Raw genomic sequence first — 19,917 nt, 5'->3', positions numbered from 1 at the left:
GATGGTTGTGAGCCACCATGTGGTTGCTGGGATTTGAACTCAGGACCTTCGGAAGAGCAGTCAGCTCTTAACCGCTGAGCCATCTCTCTAGCCCAGTTTACTGTTTTTAAAATCATTGGAAATTTGTGAGTTTAAGAATTTAGGGCTGACTTTGGTTTTTGTCTTCTGGAGGAAGTATCAGAACAACTTAAATCTTATAAAGTTGCTTTTTATTCCAGTGCCATATCTATGTGCTAGATTTATTTATTTTATTTTTACCTATATGGGTGTTTTGCCTGCATGTATGTCTGCCCATCATGTTGCTGGAGCCCAGAGAAGCCAGAAGAGGGTATGTAGGATTTGGATTTACAGATAGTTGTGAGCAACTATGTGGGTGCTGGGAATTGGTCATGTGTAACCAAGCAACTGTTCTTAAACACTGAGTTACCTCGCCAACTGCTCTAGTTAGCTCTCCAAGAACTGTCTTCTGGGTTTTTATTTACCATTGAGTGTTACTTTTTTTTTTTTTGGAGATATTTAGCTTTGTGTCTTCAACTATAAAAAGTATGTCAGCTAGTAATTGGTTTTGGTTTTGGTTTTGGTTTTGGTTTTGGTTTTGGTTTTTCGAGACAGGGTTTCTCTGTGTAGACCAGGCTGTCCTGGAACTCACTCTGTAGACCAGGCTGGCCTCGAGCTCAGAAATCCGCCTGCCTCTGCCTCTGCCTCCCAGGTACTGGGATTAAAGGCATGCACCACCACGCCTGGCTCTAGTAATTGTTTAAATATTAGAAGAAAATCTTTATTTCTTTTGATATTCAATTTAATTAACATTAATGTTCATTAAAGAAATGGTTTCTACCTCGTATAAAGCTGGCATGCTTTGGTTATTGTTATATCTAATGACTTTGAAATGGTCGTCTACTCTGAGATTGAATTGTTATAACCCGTGGTCAATGCTGGAGACGATTGTGGCGCTGGTTGCACTGTCATAAGAAAGCTCTTGATGCTGCTAAACTGTGCACTAAGAATGGCTAAGTGTAGCTGTTGCCTGTTAACAATTGAGCAGTGCGCTTTCCTGTTTGATGGCAGGTTCTAGGGCTGTAGCCAAGGCTAGCTGTGAAGTTGATCCTCTTGACTAATAATCCTCCTGTGTGCTGGGAATGCAGGCATGCATGTGTCATCATGCCTTGCTTTGCCACAGTTCTTAAGTGTGATACAGAAGTTCAAAGTAACAATTCTCAGTCAAATATTTTTGAGAGACTTTTTTTTAACAGATAACTATAATTAGGTATTGGGAAACACTTATTATCATTGTTTGATCAAATTAGATTTAGAGAGAGGGTTTTCCTGTGGAACCCTGTCTATCTAGGAACTTGTTCTGTAGATAAGTCTGGCCTAGAACTCAGAAGATCTGCCTGCTTTTGCCGCTAACCCTGAGTGCTGGGATTAAAGATTTGTACCACCAGCCTCAAATGATATATATGTTTTTTGAGACAGGGTTTCTCTGTATAGCCCTGGCTGTCCTGGAACTCACTCTGTAGACCAGGCTGACCTCGAACTCAGAAATCTGCCTGCCTCTGCTCCTAAGTGCTGGGATTAAAGGCATGTGCCACCACACCCAGGCTAAGAATAACTCTTTTACCTTCATTTGTAACTTGAATGAGGCAGAGTAATGGTTGGTAATTTTCTCCTATAAGGATTTGGAAAGCCTTGATCCACGGCCTCTACTTTAGGCTATCAAATAGTTTGATGTGGTTCTGATAGCATATTCTTGGTTTTGGATTTTGTTGTTTTGTTTTTGAGACAGAGCTTCCCTACATAGCCCAGATTTCCTTGAACTTGAAGCAATTCTTCTGTCTGCCTGGGGAATCCTGGGATCACAGGCATGGTCATTACACTTGGCTTGAGAAAAAATTTCTGCCTGCGTCTCTCTCTCTCTCTCTCTCTCTCTCTCTCTCTCTCTCTCTCTCTCTCTCTNGGAACTCACTCTGTAGACCAGGCTGACCTCGAACTCAGAAATCTGCCTGCCTCTGCCTCCCAAGTGCTGGGATTAAAGGCGTGTGCCACCACTGCCTGGCCCCTAAAATATTTTCTTAAACCATGTAATATGTACAGACAAGGAAAGAAGTGACAATTTTCACAATTGCATAATATAAAAAGTACACTTGTACATAAAACATTATAGTAGCAGCAGATACTAGGAAAACTGGAATAAAGCCAGTACTATAGCAATATTTGCTATAATAATAGCAATAATGTCCAGATGAGAGCTGTGGGTTTGGTGTAGTTGTTGGATGCTTTGTGGATGTTCATTTTGTAAGAACAATTGATTGTGTTTGCCCAGTTTAGGGAGACAATAGATGTTAAGCAAAGTCGTGTTAGACATAGGAAGCACAAAACCATGAAGGAAAAGTGGGAGAAAACAATTTTGAAAAATGAAGGAGAGGGCAAGGTCAAATTGTAAGAAGATGAGAGGAGAGAAATAACCTGTTAGAAAGGGCTCTTCCTAGTTAAGACTGCCAAAGCACTGTGTAGTAGAGCTGATTAAAAATCCTCTCCTTCACCAAGCCTCTCGGGTTTCGTTATTAAAAATAATTTTACAGTCAATCTTGAGTTTATTAGTTTTGTTCAAGAAGTTAGTTTTATTGAAACTGTCATTAACACAGTAGCCTCACGTTGCTGTATCAGATACAGCTCACACTTTATTCCCAGTCTCTACCGATTACCCTTCTCAGTAATGGGCACAGCCCGCCGCCTGTCCGCTTCAGTCAGGGCAAATAGTACACCTCACTATGTTTAAGAGTCCAATGGGGCGGGGGGAATACTATAACAGAATTAAATACCACCCTACTGTAATTTATATGATGTTTCTTGTTTATCCTTCATTCCGCAGCCCTTTGTATAAGGCAGTTATGTCGTGATGGAATTTATTTCACTTACTGAGTTTGTAAGTTGAAGTTTATGAAAGGGTGAATATTTTCCATTAAAGTTCGACAAAGGTTGCATTTAATGCTTTTAAGGTGTGGTTCTGACTGCAACGTGCCCTCAATATTTTATTTGAATGACTAATATAGCTTTGTATATTAAATTGAAGTGCAACTGTTTTTATTTTCACTATTGAGCTGTCAGAGGGAGTTTTTCCCCATTCCGAAAGTCGCTGTAGTTATTCCTGCACGCTTATTTAAAATAATAACCGGAATCAGATTTCTACCGGGACTTCGCAGGGGCTTGCTTGTGAGCAGCCTTCTTGTTTGCAGCCTGGCTGCAGGAGTTGGGTTGGTCTGAGTGCTCCGTGGCACTAGGACCCAGGGGGCTCCCGTGAGCGGATCTTGGGGCCAGATTGCAAATTCGCGGTGACTCAGTCTGGTCAGCTCCTGGCGCTCGAGGCGGCCGCGGCGCACAGCACAGACAGGCGGACGTTGGCGCGGAGCTTCGGAGCGGGCCGGCCGGGTTTCGGGTCCGAGCCTCGGTTGGGGCCGGGGCTGGGGCCGGGCGGCGGGCCGTGGGCAGCGGGAGGGTGCGCGGACGCGCGGCGGGCCTAGGCGTGGGACTAACATCTGCTCGTCTCTTCCTGTGTCTGGCTTTATTTGCAGCAAACCAAGATGGAGTATGAGTGGAAACCAGACGAGCAAGGGCTTCAGCAGATCCTGCAGCTGCTCAAGGAGTCCCAGTCCCCAGACACCACCATCCAGAGGACCGTGCAACAAGTATCCTTGCCGTGCGGGGCCGGGCCTCGCGCCGCCGCCGCCGCCCGCCGCCCCTCCGGGCCGCGGCCCCCACCCGCCGGCCTCGTGCACGCGGCCGCAGCCCGCCAGGCCCGCCACCGCCGCGTGGGGCACGGCTGCCGCTTCCGGGCCGCCGCCGGGGAGGCCACACGTGCCGCCCCGCCACGTCCCCGCCGCCGAGCGGGAGCGGCCGGGCCCACACAATGCCCGGCGGGGTGGGGGCGGCGGGCCTGCGAGCGAGCGGGCTGAGCCGGGCGGCGCGGCGGCTGGGGGTGGAGCTGGCGCGGGGTTTGAACTGAGAGAGGGCCCGGACGGAGCTTTCTGCAGCCGCGCCTAAATGGCCGGCGGGCCACTCTGGGGTTGGTGCTCGTGGGAGCACCTGTTGCAGCCTCCCTGGCGCTCCAGTGAGGTTTGCATGGACTACAGCTACCTAAGGGGTTGCTGTGGGCTGAGTGAGTGCTGCTGTAGAGGTACTGTTGCCACAGTTGGAGAAACGTACATTTGCGGGGTGCACGGAAGGAGAGCTGCAGAAGGCAGACAGACAGGCAGATGGCAGCCTCTTACCCCTGTTAAGTCCCAGCAAGTTAATTCTTTAAGAACTTAGATTTGTGTGTTCACACCAGATTCCCTTGTAATGCCTTCCAGTAAGGAGCAAAATCAACTAATAGGGAATTTAACAAATTAAATAAGATCCTGCTGTTTGAGCTTATTTCATTTAAAAAAAAAAATCCACAGAGGTGACGTTACTAGAGGGTTTCAAAAAGTACTGCATTGCTGTAATAGTCCTCTAGTATCTGACTGTGTACGACACTGCCCGTTTAAAAATGGATAGAATAGTGACTTAAATCTACTTGAATTGTTTAAAAAGCCATTTTGTTGGAATACCTTTGATACTAGGGAAAACGTAGTTTTAGGTATAGTGGAGCTTTATGTGAATGTGCTGTAGATGTCTTAACTTTGTTTTGTCATAGTTCCATGAGTAGTAAAAGTTGAAAAAAATGTTAAGTATTTTACAAAACGATAGAATTAGCCAAGCCCAGAATTGCATTGTAATTTCTGTATTTTAATTTAACTGAGTATTTTAATTTCTTGTTTTAAGTACCTATTATATACCAAGTGTGATACTTGGACAATTCCAGTAGTCAGTGTTCAGTTTACTCTGGGCATTGAGCGTATTATGTTCTGTGAGAAAGAACAAATTAATCAAGCATAGTTGTGCCACCCCTGTGATCACAGATTGTGGCCTGGTCTTTTGTGTCCTTAGCATAGAGCAGATTTGTTCAGGTGTGCGTGTGTGTGTGTGTGTGTGTGTGTGTGTGCGCGCGCGCGCACATGCATGTCTTAAGTTGTATGGAAGCATGCTTTGTTGGAAAGCAATAATAAACATTAACATCAGCATGCTAAAACTAAAAATCCTTGCTTGTTTGGACTTTACTTGGAAAAGGTAGTTAAATTTTGCTAGAATTTACTTACTAACTCCAGACATTTTAAGGCCACTTCCAGTATGTAAAAAGCCTATTTAGTGTACCTGGTATATTTAATAATTAATTTAGATTTCTTTATTAAAAACATTCTAATCTCTGTATGGGTAAAACACCCTGGCAAGCATATTACAGATTGAGAGTCAGGGCTTGAAAGGTTTAGAGCATTATGTCCCTGGCAGTTAGTGTCCTTGTGTGTTGTGTTTGGGATGAGCAGGGGTTGATTTGATGGACTTTCTGTCTGGGAAGAGTTGGTGTGGAGATATGCATGAATGGCAGTCTCTGCTGTGACATTCTAAAGAGCAAATGAATCAAGATGATCCTTTCCTCCAAAGCTCGAGAGCGAGCATGCGGATGCTTGCCTTCACTTGTGTCTTATTGAATATATGTAATGCAGTATGTCAGCCAGAACTCAAAGGGTTCTTTTTTTATAACAAATAAATATGTAAATAACATATGAAGTTTGATTTAACAAGCAAGTATTATTCTTAGGAAAAGTAGAAGGCTAAAAAATATTAGATTTTAAAATGCTTAATTTCTTTCTCTGTAGATTATATAGAGAAGTTTCCTTAACCACTGTTTGTTCTAGAAACTGGAACAACTCAATCAATATCCAGATTTTAACAACTACTTGATTTTTGTTCTTACAAAATTAAAATCTGAAGGTAAGTAAAGGTTAACTGAAAATGTCTTTAACACTGTTGAGATCTCTATACTGTGAGTTATTATGGTCAGAGGATTTCATTTTGCCATCTAATTGATGGGTATCAGATATGCTGCCTAGAGTTACTACCGCTGTGTTATTTAGATGGGTAAGTACTGTTCTCTTGCTAACTGGATGCTGATGTCAGTTCCCTCACTGTTTGCAAAATGAGAAATGGATTTCACAGTCTGTCTTGGTATTTGTACTGAGTATAATAAAGATTGACTTTTTAAAGAGTATGCAGATTGAATGCAGGGCTTAATAATTACCTGGATATGTGTGTGTATGTTCACTATAGGAAAACATGAAAAGTCATATAGCCAAAATGAAAACACTGTCATCCAGTAATTGTTGTCTCTGAACTTAGCTTCTGACTGTATACTATTTCAAAGTTATTTACAAATGATAGAGTCATTAGCTACTACAATTTTCATTTCACTAACTCCTACTTGTCTGCTTTTACAATGATGTGGTCTTTAATTGTTCCTAATACATGCCATGTATCATTCTTGACTTTTATTTCACAAATTATATATTCATCAGCACTGCTTCTTTGTCAGACCACTTAGACCATTTGTTTCGTGGGAAACACGAATGAAACAAATAATGATCACTGCCCTCGCTGAGCTCATAGCACAGCTAGAGCTGCTCTTGATGGTGTTTGGGCATTGGATGTCTTCCTGAAACTCATTGCAGGCACTCAAACAAGTATTGACAGTTTTCTGGCCTCTAAACCAGAGCCTTAGCCCTTGTTTGGCAATGGATGTCTTAGAAGCCATAGTAAAAACACTGCTTTGTAGAGTAAGCTCTGTCTGGACTCTGACACTAAAGCATATAACCAGTCTTGCTTCTTTCACCTGGAAAATGCCTGCTAGATATTTTCAGATCCTATACTCAGCTCCAGAGCCTAGCATGTCATGGAAGGAAAGATTCACTAATTCATACACACTTTAGTGATTCTTTTGATTTGTTCTCAGATGGTTTTTTAGTGAATTTTGTGGGTTTTGTGATTGAAGGACAAAAAAATTCTGAAACAATCTAGGTTTTAAACTAGAAATTCTTTTAGTATATCTTTAAAATCAATGATTATTCTTCTTCTTTGGTGAATACTTGGGAATATACTATTTTTCTTAGTATAGAAAAACCTTACATACTGGTGATCAGTAATCACTTGGCTGGAGGTGTAGTTCATTTTAGAATAGTTCTGCTGACATCCCCTCATCGATCACACACACAAACACACATACACCAACCTTTTTTGGTGTGTGGTAGAGTTGAAACAGAATCTCTTTGTGTAACCCTGGCTGTCTTGGAACTCACTCTGTAGACCAGGCTGACCTCGAACTCGGATCCACCTGCCTCTGCCTCCTGAGGGCTGGGATTAAAGGTGTGCACCACCAGGCCTGACTAAAATACAGTGATTTTTGTTTGTTTGTTTTGTTGTTTTTGTTTTTTTAATCATTCTCTTGTATATTCATCCCAACTACAGATCCTCCACTCCCCTCAGATGAGCAGGCCTCCCAAGGACATCAAATAATCTTGTCAAGCTACAATAAGACTAGGCCCATACCATCACATCAAGACTGGACAGGGCAACCCAGTAGGAAGAAATGGGTCCAAAAGTAGGCAAGAGTCAGGGACAGCCTCGATCCCTGCTATTAGGATATCCATAAGAACACCAAGCCACTCAGCCATAGCATACATGCAGAGGACCCAGGTCAGACTCCTACAGGGCCCTACGCTCTCCTAAATGCCCATGAGTTCATCCTCCTGGGATGTCCCTGAACCCTCTGGATCTTGCAATCTGACCCATCTTGCTCCCCTCTGCCTAATGTTTGTCAGCATCTGCTCCTATCAGTTGCTGGATGAAGGCTCTGGTCCCAGCACATTCGGCCAGCAGGGCACTCTGTAGGTTGAAGGTTTTGTGGCTGGATTGGTGTCCTGGTCCCTTCACTTGAGGTCTGGCCTGGTTACAGAAGATGGTTCAGGCCTCGTGTCTCCCACTACTATAGTCTGCTAGCATTAATCCTGTAGATTCCATGGCAATTACATTATACTAGGTTTCCACTTCTTCCCAAAATGTTCCCCAGTTTCAGTCAGTTCTTTAGTATTTTCTACCTCTCCCCAACCTGATCCCTCCTATCAAACATACTTACAGATGTGACTCTGCTCTGTAATTGTTCACATTTTCACCAGTTTGCTCTCTATCCTTTTCTTGCCCTAATTCCAAATAAGCTATTTCGTAGTATTATACTTTCTTGGCATGTAAAGGTACTTTTTTTTTTAACCTTGAAGATTTATTTATTTATTTATTTAATATATGTGAGTATACTGAAGCTGTCTTCAGACAGACCAGAAGAGGGCATTGGATCCCATTACAGATGGTTGTGAGCCATCATGTGGTTGTTGGGAATTGAACTCAGGACTTGGAAGAGCAGTCAGTGCTCTTAATTGCTGAGCCATCTCATCTCTCCAGCCCATAAAAATACTGTGCCTCTTAAAGATTTTGCCAGTCAAAATTCAGAGCACATTCTAATTAGAACAAGTCCAAGGTAATTTACTTGTTAATGAGGTGGGTCAAACAGTTATAGTACAGTAACATTTAATGCATCAGCTTTCATACTTTTTCTTATTTGTGTGTGTGTTTCTGTCTCATCGGTTGGTGCATGATGTGTGTGTGGATGCCCTCGATAGGTCCCATGATGTAGTTACAAGTGGTTGGGAGCCATCAATGTGGGTGCTGGGAACCATACTTAGGTCTTCTGTCTTCTAATTATAGCAGATGTTCTTTTTTTGGTTTTTCGAGACAGGGTTTCTCTGTATAGCCTTGGCTATCCTGGAACTCACTTTGTAGACCATGCTGGCCTTGAACTCAGAAATCCACCTGCCTCTGCCTCCCGAGTGCTGGGATTAAAGGCGTGAGCCACCACGCCCGACAGTAGCAGTCAGGTAGATCATTTGCCTTTCCATTCAATGCTCCTACATGACTTCATTTTGAGACAGGTCTATAACCTAGACCTGGTTCTACAATCTAGACCAAGTTGACCTTCCCACATAAAGGTGTGTGCCTCCACAACTGGCTGATAATTTCAGATAATTTCAAAGTCTGAAATAATAAATAGATAAAACAAAACCATCAACATAAAGTAAAGGCATGTGTTATCATACTTGGCCGGTGTTTTGTCACTTGACTCCAGTTCCAATTTCTGAACTTGTGTATTGTGAGAATTAAGTACCACAGATACTGTGTTAGTGTTAGTGCATAACAAACATTTAGAACATGTCAGGCATTCTCGTCATTAGTTAGCACCAGCAGTGAATTGGTCTTTCAGAAGACAAGTATGAACATTAAACAACTTTAGAGTCAATTGTTTTTTTTTGTTTGTTTGTTTTTTTGGTTTTTTTTTCCTTTTTTTTTTTTTTTTAGTCAATTGGTTTTTAATGCTTCTTGCATTGCTTCTTGCATTACTGCTTCCCGCCACCATTTCCATACAAATGAAAAACATTGTAGTCATATTGCATGAAAGTGGTCCAATCTATATCTTTAGCATTGTATAAAAATATTCTAGATTGCCATGTTCTGAGTGGGTGCCATTGGTGTCTATGACCAGTAATACCATTAAGCATCTTAAAAGCGCACTGAGCAGTACCCTACTCCAGGGAATTACTTTGAAATGTCAGTAATGTCAAAGCTGAGAAACCACGAACCATAAATTACAGAACTGATTTTTGATAATTTGTAATTTTAGCAAAAAGAAATTGGAATCAATCCTTGAATATAAATGGTTTTAAAATAACTGTCGTTGAAGATGGACTATGGTAGAGCATGACTTTAATCCCAGAGGCAGGGTCATGTGGATCTCTGAGTACCATCCTGGCCAGGGCTACAGAGAGAAACCCTGTTACAGAAAACAACCAACAAGTGGCTGTTTTCGACATCCTGAAACAGATTCCTTTAACATTCAGTAATTTCTTCCAGATGAGCCCACGCGTTCATTGAGCGGTCTGATCTTGAAGAACAATGTGAAAGCTCATTTTCAGAACTTCCCAAATGGTGTGACAGACTTCATCAAGAGTGAATGTCTAAATAATATTGGGGACTCCTCTCCGCTGATCAGAGCCACTGTCGGTAAGCAAGCCGTGTCACAGAAGCCTTGCTTAGGCTAAGTTCAGTTGGGATGGACCGCACAGCCTTTCAGTCCTTATGTATAGCCTTCACCATGCAGTAACAGCTCCATAAGGCAGTGAGGCTGAGGTCGCTGGTTGCTAACCAGCAGTGCTTAGAATGGGGCATCAAGGAGTCATAGGTGAGAACTTGCGCCCAGAGGTTCCTTCCTGTCTGGTGCCGAGGGTCATTTCTGGTGTTTCTCTCTAATGTATAGCAACAGTCTCACGAAGAGGATTCTAAGTGCTTTCAGTACTAGCCTTCTTTATGTCTGCTTCAATAATGGGGTTTGCTTTCTTTGTTTTTAAAGTCTTCAGTGTACATCTTGTTTTCAGGGATTGAAACTGTTCATATAATAGTAAATTAAAATACTTACAATAGCAGACATAAGTCACCTGACATCTGTCAGGTTGTTTAAATGAAAATCAGTGAAATAAATTAGTGTCTTATTCCTCATTCTTATTTGGGGAGGAGGGATCCTTAGTTTTATCCAGTTTTTCTTTTAAGTTTGAGAAGTACTGTTTGTATCTGAGGCTCTGTGGTTCTCTTCAGGCATTTCCATGTTAAGAATTGCCAATGTTCTGACTTCAGGTCTGAGGAGCATGGTACACTTGTAGTTTGGGTTACAAACTCCACAGATCATTCTCGTATCCTCGTGGATCCTCTTAAAGGCAGTGCCAACTCTTGGCAGTGGTAAAGAGAATGGAGTGTGCTAGCAGTTTTCTCTATTTACAACCAAGAAAAAAACAAGAAATAAATGTAGTGACATGGGATTTTAAAAAATTTAGTTTCCTCAGAGAAAAAAGAGTTTAACTGAAAGGCAAGGAATAGGTGAGATACAGAAATTAAATGAAATTCTTGACTCCCTAAACAGTAGTATTATAAACCTGCCGTTTCTGTTTAGTTTACATGGTATAGCTTTGTGTCTTAGCTATAGAAGGCTGGAAGTACTGGGGAAAGTCTCTGTTACCTTTCAGCGAGTAAAGCCTTTCCAACTTCTTTGGGCTGGTTTATTTCAGGATTGTTCCCCGCATGGTTCTAGGAATTGAACCCATGGCCTTAGTTAGACATGATAGCCACATACTGCCCTGAGCCTTATCAAGCTTGGAATTAATTATTATCTTTTGTTTTCTTACTTCAAAATAGAAATACTTTTGATGGTTAGAATTTGTTTCTTGATATCATTTCATAAAGTCTGTACAGTTCTTGGTTTTTAGGTCTTGTTTTGTTTTTTTACGTATATTTATTTTATGTGCACTGTTGCTGTCTTCAGAAACACCAGAAAAGGGCGTTGAATTCCACTACAGATGGTTGTGAGCCACAATGTGGTTGCTGGGAATTGAACTCCGGGCCTGTAAGAGCAGTCAGTGCTCTTAACCACTGAGCAATCTCTCCAGCCTCTTAGGTCTTGTTTATAGTATGTACTCTGCTATTCTGACTGTGAGAGGCCACTGACATTTTTCAGTATAGCCAACAGTTTTTAATCTAGCTTCAGATGTAAATGCAGTATGTTTCGAAGTGATGTCTGGAATATGGTTAAATACTACTTGCCAGTCCAGATTGGATGTGGCTAGAACAGCTAAAGCAGTGTTTGGGGTGGGAAGTGAGCCCATTCATTTAGTACATCGGGTTTCTTCATAGTCTGCACATTAAGGATCCCTTAGGGCTTTGGAACATTCACATATTTTGCCAGTTGGGCAACCTTTACCAGAATTCACATTACTATAAAATCTGAATGTCCTGAGACAGTCTCACTGACTCTAGACGGCCTTACTAAGGAACTCACTATTTAAATCAGGCTGACAAGGAACTCAATGAGATCTCCTTGCTTCTGCTCCCCTGAGTGCTGGGGTTCGAGGCATGAACCACCATAGCTAGCTATTAATTTCTGGAAATTTAAAAGTCTGAAATATTAATTACATAAAGCTACCTAGTTAAATAGATTGGCCAGTTAAATTATTTGCTTTGTGTTAATTAAAAATGAAAGGGCGGGCTGGAGAGATGGCTCAGCGGTTAAGATCACTGACTGCTCTTCCAAAGGTCCTGAGTTCAAATCCCAGCAACCACATGGTGGCTCACAACCATCCATAACAAGATCTGGCGCCCTCTTCTGGAGTGTCTGTCTGAAGACAGCTGCAGTGTACTTACATATAATAAATACATCTTTTTAAAAAAAAATGAAAGGGCAATAGTACTCCAAGACAAAAACAAAAGCTTAAGAATATGCAGATTTGGCATGAAGAGACTGCTCAGCGGTTAAGAGCACTGACTGGTTTTCGAAAGGTCCTGAGTTCAATTCCCAGCATCCACATGGTGGCTCACAGGCATGTGTAACAGAATCCAGTGTCCTCTCCTGGAGTGAGTTCGCAGACATTTACTGCTGTGGGTGCTGAGGATGAGAGGCGGTTGAGTGCTCAGCCCAGATATGATAGGGCTACCACCCTGTCTGAATGTTCAGGCAATGTCCAGAAGGCGGGCAGGCAGAGTGTGAACGAGCACAGGCAGCTAGTGAGAAGGGCTTCAGAATGCTGTTCTGGGCATGACATGGTGTTGGATTTTCCTGTCCTGGGACTGCACCAGGTTAGTCCTGTAAATGGCCTGTCACAGGTGGAAGTGGGGTTCATGGGGCCCCACTACCTGCTGAACTGTGGCTTCCGAAACACTCTGGGAGAGGTATAGTCTTGTCTTCATTGTGCACCCACTGCTGATCCACACAAAGCTCCAGTTTCCGCTTCAGAGCGTGGGCCACAGGGGGAAGGATGAGTGTGGAGAGGGGGAGAAGAATGAGAGGCAAGGGAGGGTATACAATTATCAAGGGGCAGAAACCTTGAAAATGGTGTCATTATCCCATTCTCCTGTTTTGATGCAGAATAAAGATGGTAGAACAGTAGGAGAAGAACAGTTATTGGGCAGGACACAATAAAGTACTTTTGTGGTGAAAGAAGGCCCACAGGAAGCAGTCACCTAGAATTGTGGGAGTTTGGGAGTTTTTTTTGTTTTTGTTTTTTTTTTTCCTGGAAAATAAACAAACACAAGCGCATTGTAAGGTGATAGTTTCCAAGAAATACGGGATTTTTTTTATTATTGTTTTTTAAATTAGTTAATCTTAGTTCACATGAGAAAAGATTTTAAAATCTTAAGATGTATTTTGAGATTGGATCTTGTTTTCTGTTCATTCTCCTGAGCTGTAGCTGTACCCAGATTTAATTTCTTCCCCTCTCTCTGTGTCTGGGATGTTACGAATCTTGTCAAAATTTATTTGGAAGGTACTTCATTTTAATGATTGTGTGCTAATCCATTGCCTAAATGAATTGCAATGTTACTATCCTAATTATACTAGTGGAAAACTTTATATAAGATTAATTCATAGAACTGACTTTATTGGCCAAAGTATTTTAAATTCTTAAGATGTTAAGTATTTAAGTATATCACACCCAATTACAGTTCTATTTTTTTAGTTTGGTTTTGTGAGATAAAGTCTTAGGTGGTCCAGGTTGGCTGCATACTTGATCCTCCTGTTTCCATCTCTTGTGTGTTGGAGTTACAGGCGTGTGACACTACATCCAGCTCTCATGGTCACTTTTCCTTATTGCAACTCTTCTTGCTATTTTCAAGAGTAGATGGACTTATGGGAATACATAAGTTTGAGTTTGTCAATCTTTCAACATTCTTTAATGTTTCCCAAGCAAAGGTAATGCCATTCAAGGTGTAGATTGTGTCTCTTTTGTACATTTGGTTTCTCTGAAATTTTATTTGGTTTTGTTCTTGTTTAGTGGGTTGATTGGGAGTTTTTTTTTTTTTTTTTTTTTTTTTTCAGTTTCTAAAGATTTATTTATTTATCATGTAAGTACACTGTAGCTGTCTTCAGACACTCCAGAAGAGGGANTCTTCAGACACTCCAGAAGAGGGAGTCAGATCTTGTTACGGATGGTTGTGAGCCACCATGTGGTTGCTGGGATTTGAACTCCGGACCTTCGGAAGAGCGGTCGGGTGCTCTTGCCCACTGAGCCATCTCACCAGCCCTGATTGGGAGTTTTTGAGACAGGGTTTCTCTGTTTGGTCCTGAGAGACCTCTAGACTAGGCTGGCCTAGAACTCATACATCTGCCTGCCTCTGTCTCCAGTGCTGGAATTAAAGCTGTCTCCACTGAGATTGACTTGGCCTGAGCTTGTGATCTTCCTGCTTTCACTTTCCAAGTCTGGGATTCCAGCTTTAGTAAGCACAGAATCAATCCTGGGTTGTTTTATATTTTAGCTTGATTCTTGCCTAAAGGCCAGTTGTAAGAGTGTTTGCTTCAAAGGCTTTTGGTACTAAAGGTTTGGGTTTTGTTGTTGTTGTTGTTGTTGTTTCTACTTGATTTCCTTTTCTTAAAAAGTGAATTGTTTGTTTGTTTGAGACAAGCTAAAAATAAAAACTACTATGTAGTTGTGGCTGACCTGGACTCACTGTATAGGTCAGATAGCCTCTAAGCCACAGAGATCTGCCTGCCTCTGTCTCTTCTGGGATGAAAGGTGTGCTTTAGGATCTGTGCTGTGTGAAAAGTTCCATCTTTGTCATCAGCTTTGCTTATTGCTCAGAACTAGAGATAAGAGTTAAGCGGTAAAGTGTCTTCACTCTGCGGCTTGCTTAGTAATAGCTGTGTGTCTCTTAGATGCCAGGCATTTTCTGTGAGTATTCCTCACTTTTCACAGTAACACTATGAAGAAAATATTTTTCTGTTTTGCAGCTTAGATTATACATAATTTACCTACTATCAGAGTACATACGTTCGTGTATGAAAAGATCCATAGCCACCACGTTTTATGCAGTGGATATTTATTAAGTTAGAAAATGTAAACACAAAACTCATTAGACGTGCACAACACAGTTTAGTCCAGTGAGAAGGAGATGCTTAGTTAGAATGTGCTACCAGTGTGGACTGTTGCAGCACTTCATAATATCTACTTAAGATAGGGTTCTGTCTTCGTTAGTTAAGAGACACTGATGAGCGAGGCAACTTTTATAAAGGAAGACATTTAATTTGGCTGGGTCCCAGTTTCAGAGGTTCCGTCCATTAGTACTGTGGCTGAAAGCATGGCAGCGTGTAGACATGGTGCTAGAGAAGAGGTGAGAGCTAGCTCTACATCTGGATTTGCAGGCAGCAAGGACAGTTTCACAGAGCATAGCTTGAGCATTTAAGATCTCAAAGTCCTGCCTCCATAGTAGTACACTTCCTCTAACGAGGCCTCACCCCTAATAGTTCCTATGGCCAAGCATTCAAACTCATGAGTCTGTGGAGGCCAAACTTATTCAAACCACTGCATGTGGACACACTAGATTGTTCTCCAGTGAGATATACATCTGCTTATTTTTTCCCTGCTTGTAGTCTTTGGTTATAATTCCTGTGCAAGTTGGAAAGGTACTCTTAGGTTTGTTTTTTTCTCACTCTTTTTTTTTTAGCCGTGGTTCCTCTTTGTATTTATTTATTTATTTATTTATTTATTTATTTCTTTATTTATTTATTTTGGTTTTTCGAGACAGGGCTTCTCTGTATAGCCCTGGCTGTCCTGGAACTAACTCGGTAGACCAGGCTGGCCTTGAACTCAGAAATCCACCTGCCTCTGCCTCTCAAGTGCTGGGATTAAAGGCGTGCACCACCACCGCCCGGCTGTTTGGTAAAGTTTTAAAAATTGGAGGAAACGGTGTGCGGTGAGATGAAAGCGTCTGCTGTGTGCTGTGACACACACCCCACGCGCTGCACTCCGGTGCTCAGCCGATGGTGACTGAGGTTGCTGCCTGGGTCTCTTGGTGGGTTTGAAGTGTGTGTTGTGCACGTGCCCCACACAGTGCAGTATGCTCCAAATGTGTGTTGTCTTTCTAGGTATTTTAATTACAACCATAGCCTCCAAGGGAGAACTGCAGAATTGGCCTGATCTCTTACCAAAACTCTGTAGCCTGCTGGATTCCGAAGACTACAACACTTGTGAGGTACTGCTGTTTGTCTGCTCATAGCACGGGCTGACTCTGGGGAAGTGCTTCTGAGATGGGCAAAGCGCAGAGCCTAAAGCTCCCTTTATATTTTATACTTGCTAACCTTTTACTGGTTTTCTGGGAATAATATGACAAAAATCTGTTTCCTATAAGGAAATATTTTGTCTTTCTTAAGTTATTCTTAAATGTTATACTCATGTGATTAACAGCTGTTTATACTTCATTTAATCAATCAAATTTTGATTGTATATGTGGAAATGTTTTGCCTGCGTGTACATGTGTGTGCCCATATGTGTATCTGGTGCTCTCAAGATCAGAAAAGGTCATCAGATTTCCCTAAAGTAGGTATGGAATGGTTTTGAATTACTGTGTAGGTCCTGGGAAGCAAATGTGTGTCCTCTGCAAGAGTGATGACCACTCTGCCTTCCCAGCAGCTGTCTCCCCACCTCTCCCTGGTGGCTTACAATCCTAAAAAAATAAGCTGAAAGTTCCCAAAGTACCAGACCATAAACTGTTTTTGTTTCTCTAAATTAATGACATACAATAACAGGCTCAGGCATTTTTAATCATACAGGAATTCTGATTCTGATCTTGATTTCGTGTTTTAGTTTCTTGGGGTTTGTTTGGTGTGTGGGTTGCTTATTTCTTTCTTGCCACTGTTAAATTATATAAAACTATTATGTATGCTTGGGGAAATGAAGCAAATGTTTGGATTTGTTTTTTGGAGACAGTATCATGGCGGCCTTGAACCCTTCTGGTCCTCCTAACCTCCCCCCAAATGCTAGGATTACAGACAGAGTCTTCCGAGACAGACTCTCACAATGCAGCTCTGGGCGGCCTAGAACTCTTGAAGATACAACCGGTTTTGCTTCTGAGTGATAGAGTGAACGCCATCATGTGGCAGAAACCGTTTAGATCCTTTGGCTCTAAAGCAGCCATCTTGGAGGTATAAAAGAACAGTGTGGCATGAAGTGGTTTTATGACTAGCCTGGCCTATCTAAAGGAGCAGCAACCTGGCGAGAAGAGAGATTTTTGTCAAAGCAGTCTCTTAAATCATTCTTAAAAAACTTAATTCTCAGGACTGGAGAGATGGCTCAGCAGTAGGAAGTGCTGGCTACTCTTCAGAGCACCCACATGGCGGCAGCTCCCAACCATCTGTAACTGCTGTACCACAGATGAATGCAGGCAAAACAACAGTGCACATTAATAAGTTGTTCAAAACAAAACGTAGTTCGCAGATACATGCTACAGTCCCTAGGAAATAGAGTGGCACAGTTTAAATGATATTTTGACATATGGTAATTATAAAAAATGAGATATAGCCAAGCAGTTTCTGGGAACAGAAGTATAAAATTACTAATTGTAAGATGTTGTGCTAAAGATGTAGGCTTTCTAGATGTTAATTCAGAATAATTCCTAAATGTTTGTTTTTAGTGAAAATTTGGTCAGCTTTTTGTTTGTTTGTTTGCTTGCCTGCTTGGTTGGTTCTGTTTGATTTGTATTTTTGCTTTTTTTCCTTATCTTTTTAAAAATGTATTCTTCTGCCAGACAGTGATGGGTGGCACAAGCCTTTAATCCCAGTGTGGAGGCAGAGGCAGGTGGCTTTCTGTTTTTTAGGCCAGTCTTGTCTACAGAGTGAGTTTCAGGCCAGCCAGGGGTACAGAGAGAACCCTGTCTTGCAAAAAAAATAAAAATAAATAAAAACAAATAAATTCTTCTCTATTATTATTTTGAGTGGCTGATAGGTTGAAATTGTTATTGCCATAGTAGGAAACAAGTGAGCATTTGACTTTAGTAATTGCCTTTTAGAAGTATAACTTGTATTCAAATATATCTAAAGATCTCTAAAATCTATACTAGGTTAACATGGTAAATCTAAGACTGACTTTATAGTTTTGATAAAATTTTAAGTTTAAATTCCAAAATTTAATTTTTGAGGTATTGTAAATTCTAAAAAGAATTATAAAATAATCACCTTAAAAGGCTATACTTTTTGTTAGTACTGTTATAAACTAACTGTACTGCAACTGTGTACCGAGTTGTTAGTAATGGAAGCAGAAAGAATAAAGTAATTGACCTACTTACTAGGTTATTCTATGCGCATGACCTTTGGACTACCCTCTTCTCAAGGAAAATGATTGGAGAAATAGTTGTCAAGTTGAATCTTCTGTCCTGTTACTATGTTTTTTTGTCAGTTTCTAAGATAGGCCTCATTTGTGATCGTTTTAAAGTTATTAATAAGTTATGTATTTCAAAGTAAATGCAGATTACAGTGGTTATTTATATGAAAAGATAGCTTTACATTCATTTTAGCACTTAATAAGAACATTTAAATATGGACTTAAAATTGGTTAGAACATCTCAGTGGAATTAGTGAAATTAGATGATAATTTATTACTAACCAAAATATTTTCCACTTTTAACTTACTTGATGCTAGAATATACATGTATCATTAGGATAATATTTGAGTAGTCTGAATTGTTTTAAGTTCTATAAAGCATGTGTGGGCAGAGAATACAAGTATCTGAATTAGTATTCCACACATCTTGGGTTTTTAAAACTTTGTTTAGCTTTATTCTGATCTTTTCCTTGAACTTTTTCTTGCTGTGTTATCTAGACAGGTCTCAAACTAGTTAGTGATCTGCATGTCTCAGCCTTCCAAGAGCTCAGATTACAGATCATGTGCTATAACACCTATTTGTAGCTGATTTCAATGCATTCTAATATTGCACACGTGTCTTCCAGGGAGCCTTCGGTGCCCTTCAGAAGATATGTGAGGACTCTGCAGAGATTTTAGACAGTGATGTCTTAGATCGCCCTCTGAACATCATGATCCCCAAGTTTTTACAGTTTTTCAAGCACAGTAGTCCCAAAATAAGGTATGTACATAGAGGTGTTGGTCAGCCATTCTTTTGTTTAAGACCAAGATTAATTTGGGAAAATTGTTTTTTAAGTTATCTGCCATGTCACATCCAAATACCTTCATCTGTAGCTGAGTAATAAAATTCTTCCAGTGCAGCATTGACATACCCATGTCCATTGAGTTGAACAAGATTATCTAATGTTCTCTGAACTTTTAAACTAGTTGTCCTCTTGGCTGCCTACCCCTATTTCCATGTCTAATTCTGTGTTCTTTTTGCCTTTTATCCTGTGATAGGTAAATTGTCTGAATTATAATGAAAACATGCTGTCATTGAGCTGTTGGCTATTGTTCCTTTAAAGGTGTTGCATCTAATTGCAGGGAGTAGGGCTTATTTAAACACAGAGGCACCGAAACCTTTTAGTATGCCCTGAAATGACATAGGCTTATGTGGCATCTCCTCAGGTTTAGTCTAGACTGGTATCCTTTCTTCACCTTAGCAATCACAGATCTTGTGATGCCTGCTGTGTAATGGTGAAAACACTGTATCTGAAGATAAATTAGCCTTGATTACGCCTATTGCTATTACAGTGCATTAATGGAAGTATGTGATTCCATAATGTCTTCTATATTTTTTTGAGCCGTTGATCTTGTTGCCTTTGTTTTGGTGTGTGGTTGGCTGATTTTCCTAACTTGTTAAGGAAGGTGTTACTGTTTCTGCTTTATCAGGTCCCTTGACTTTTTTTTTTTTGTCAATGCTTCCTGTATCTCACAGATGTGTTTCAAGTGTGTGACGAGGAGCTAGCCTGACTTTATTTCTCGTTAAAGTCTCCATCTGTGTCACTGTCTTCCAGCTGTTTCCCCCTTTCTTTGATACTGTCTTCCTGCCCTCCTCTGTCCTTCTGTGTCCTTTGTGTGTCTCGTGTGTCTGTAAGTTCACATGTAGGCTCTGCATATGGACCTGGTGTGGCGGTGTCTCTCTGGACAGGCATGGACCTGGTGTGGTGGTGTCTCTCTGGGTAGGCATGGACCT

The 19,917-nt window shown here is 41.1% G+C and overlaps 1 protein-coding gene across 4 annotated transcripts in view; it reads left to right on the top strand.

Moving 5' to 3' along the window:
• The window catches only part of Tnpo1 (transportin 1), an 86,564-nt gene that overhangs the window by 29,655 nt on the left and 36,992 nt on the right, over positions 1-19,917 (top strand). For 3 of the 4 annotated variants that reach the window (XM_021208580.2, XM_029544082.1, XM_029544081.1), the window contains exons 2-6: positions 3,573-3,686; positions 5,775-5,850; positions 9,868-10,017; positions 15,914-16,020; positions 18,770-18,903. In XM_021208580.2, coding sequence (XP_021064239.1) covers positions 3,573-3,686; positions 5,775-5,850; positions 9,868-10,017; positions 15,914-16,020; positions 18,770-18,903 — 581 coding nt within the window. Of the gene's footprint in view, positions 1-3,335; positions 3,437-3,572; positions 3,687-5,774; positions 5,851-9,867; positions 10,018-15,913; positions 16,021-18,769; positions 18,904-19,917 lie in introns of those variants that run through there. The other variant, XM_021208582.2, reaches the window with a different exon arrangement.

Source organism: Mus pahari, chromosome 11 (genome assembly GCF_900095145.1).
Source record: "Mus pahari chromosome 11, PAHARI_EIJ_v1.1, whole genome shotgun sequence".
NCBI lineage: Eukaryota > Metazoa > Chordata > Mammalia > Rodentia > Muridae > Mus > Mus pahari.
The sequence above is the reverse complement of the archived record's forward strand: the minus strand, read 5'-3'. Positions and strand labels throughout refer to the sequence as shown.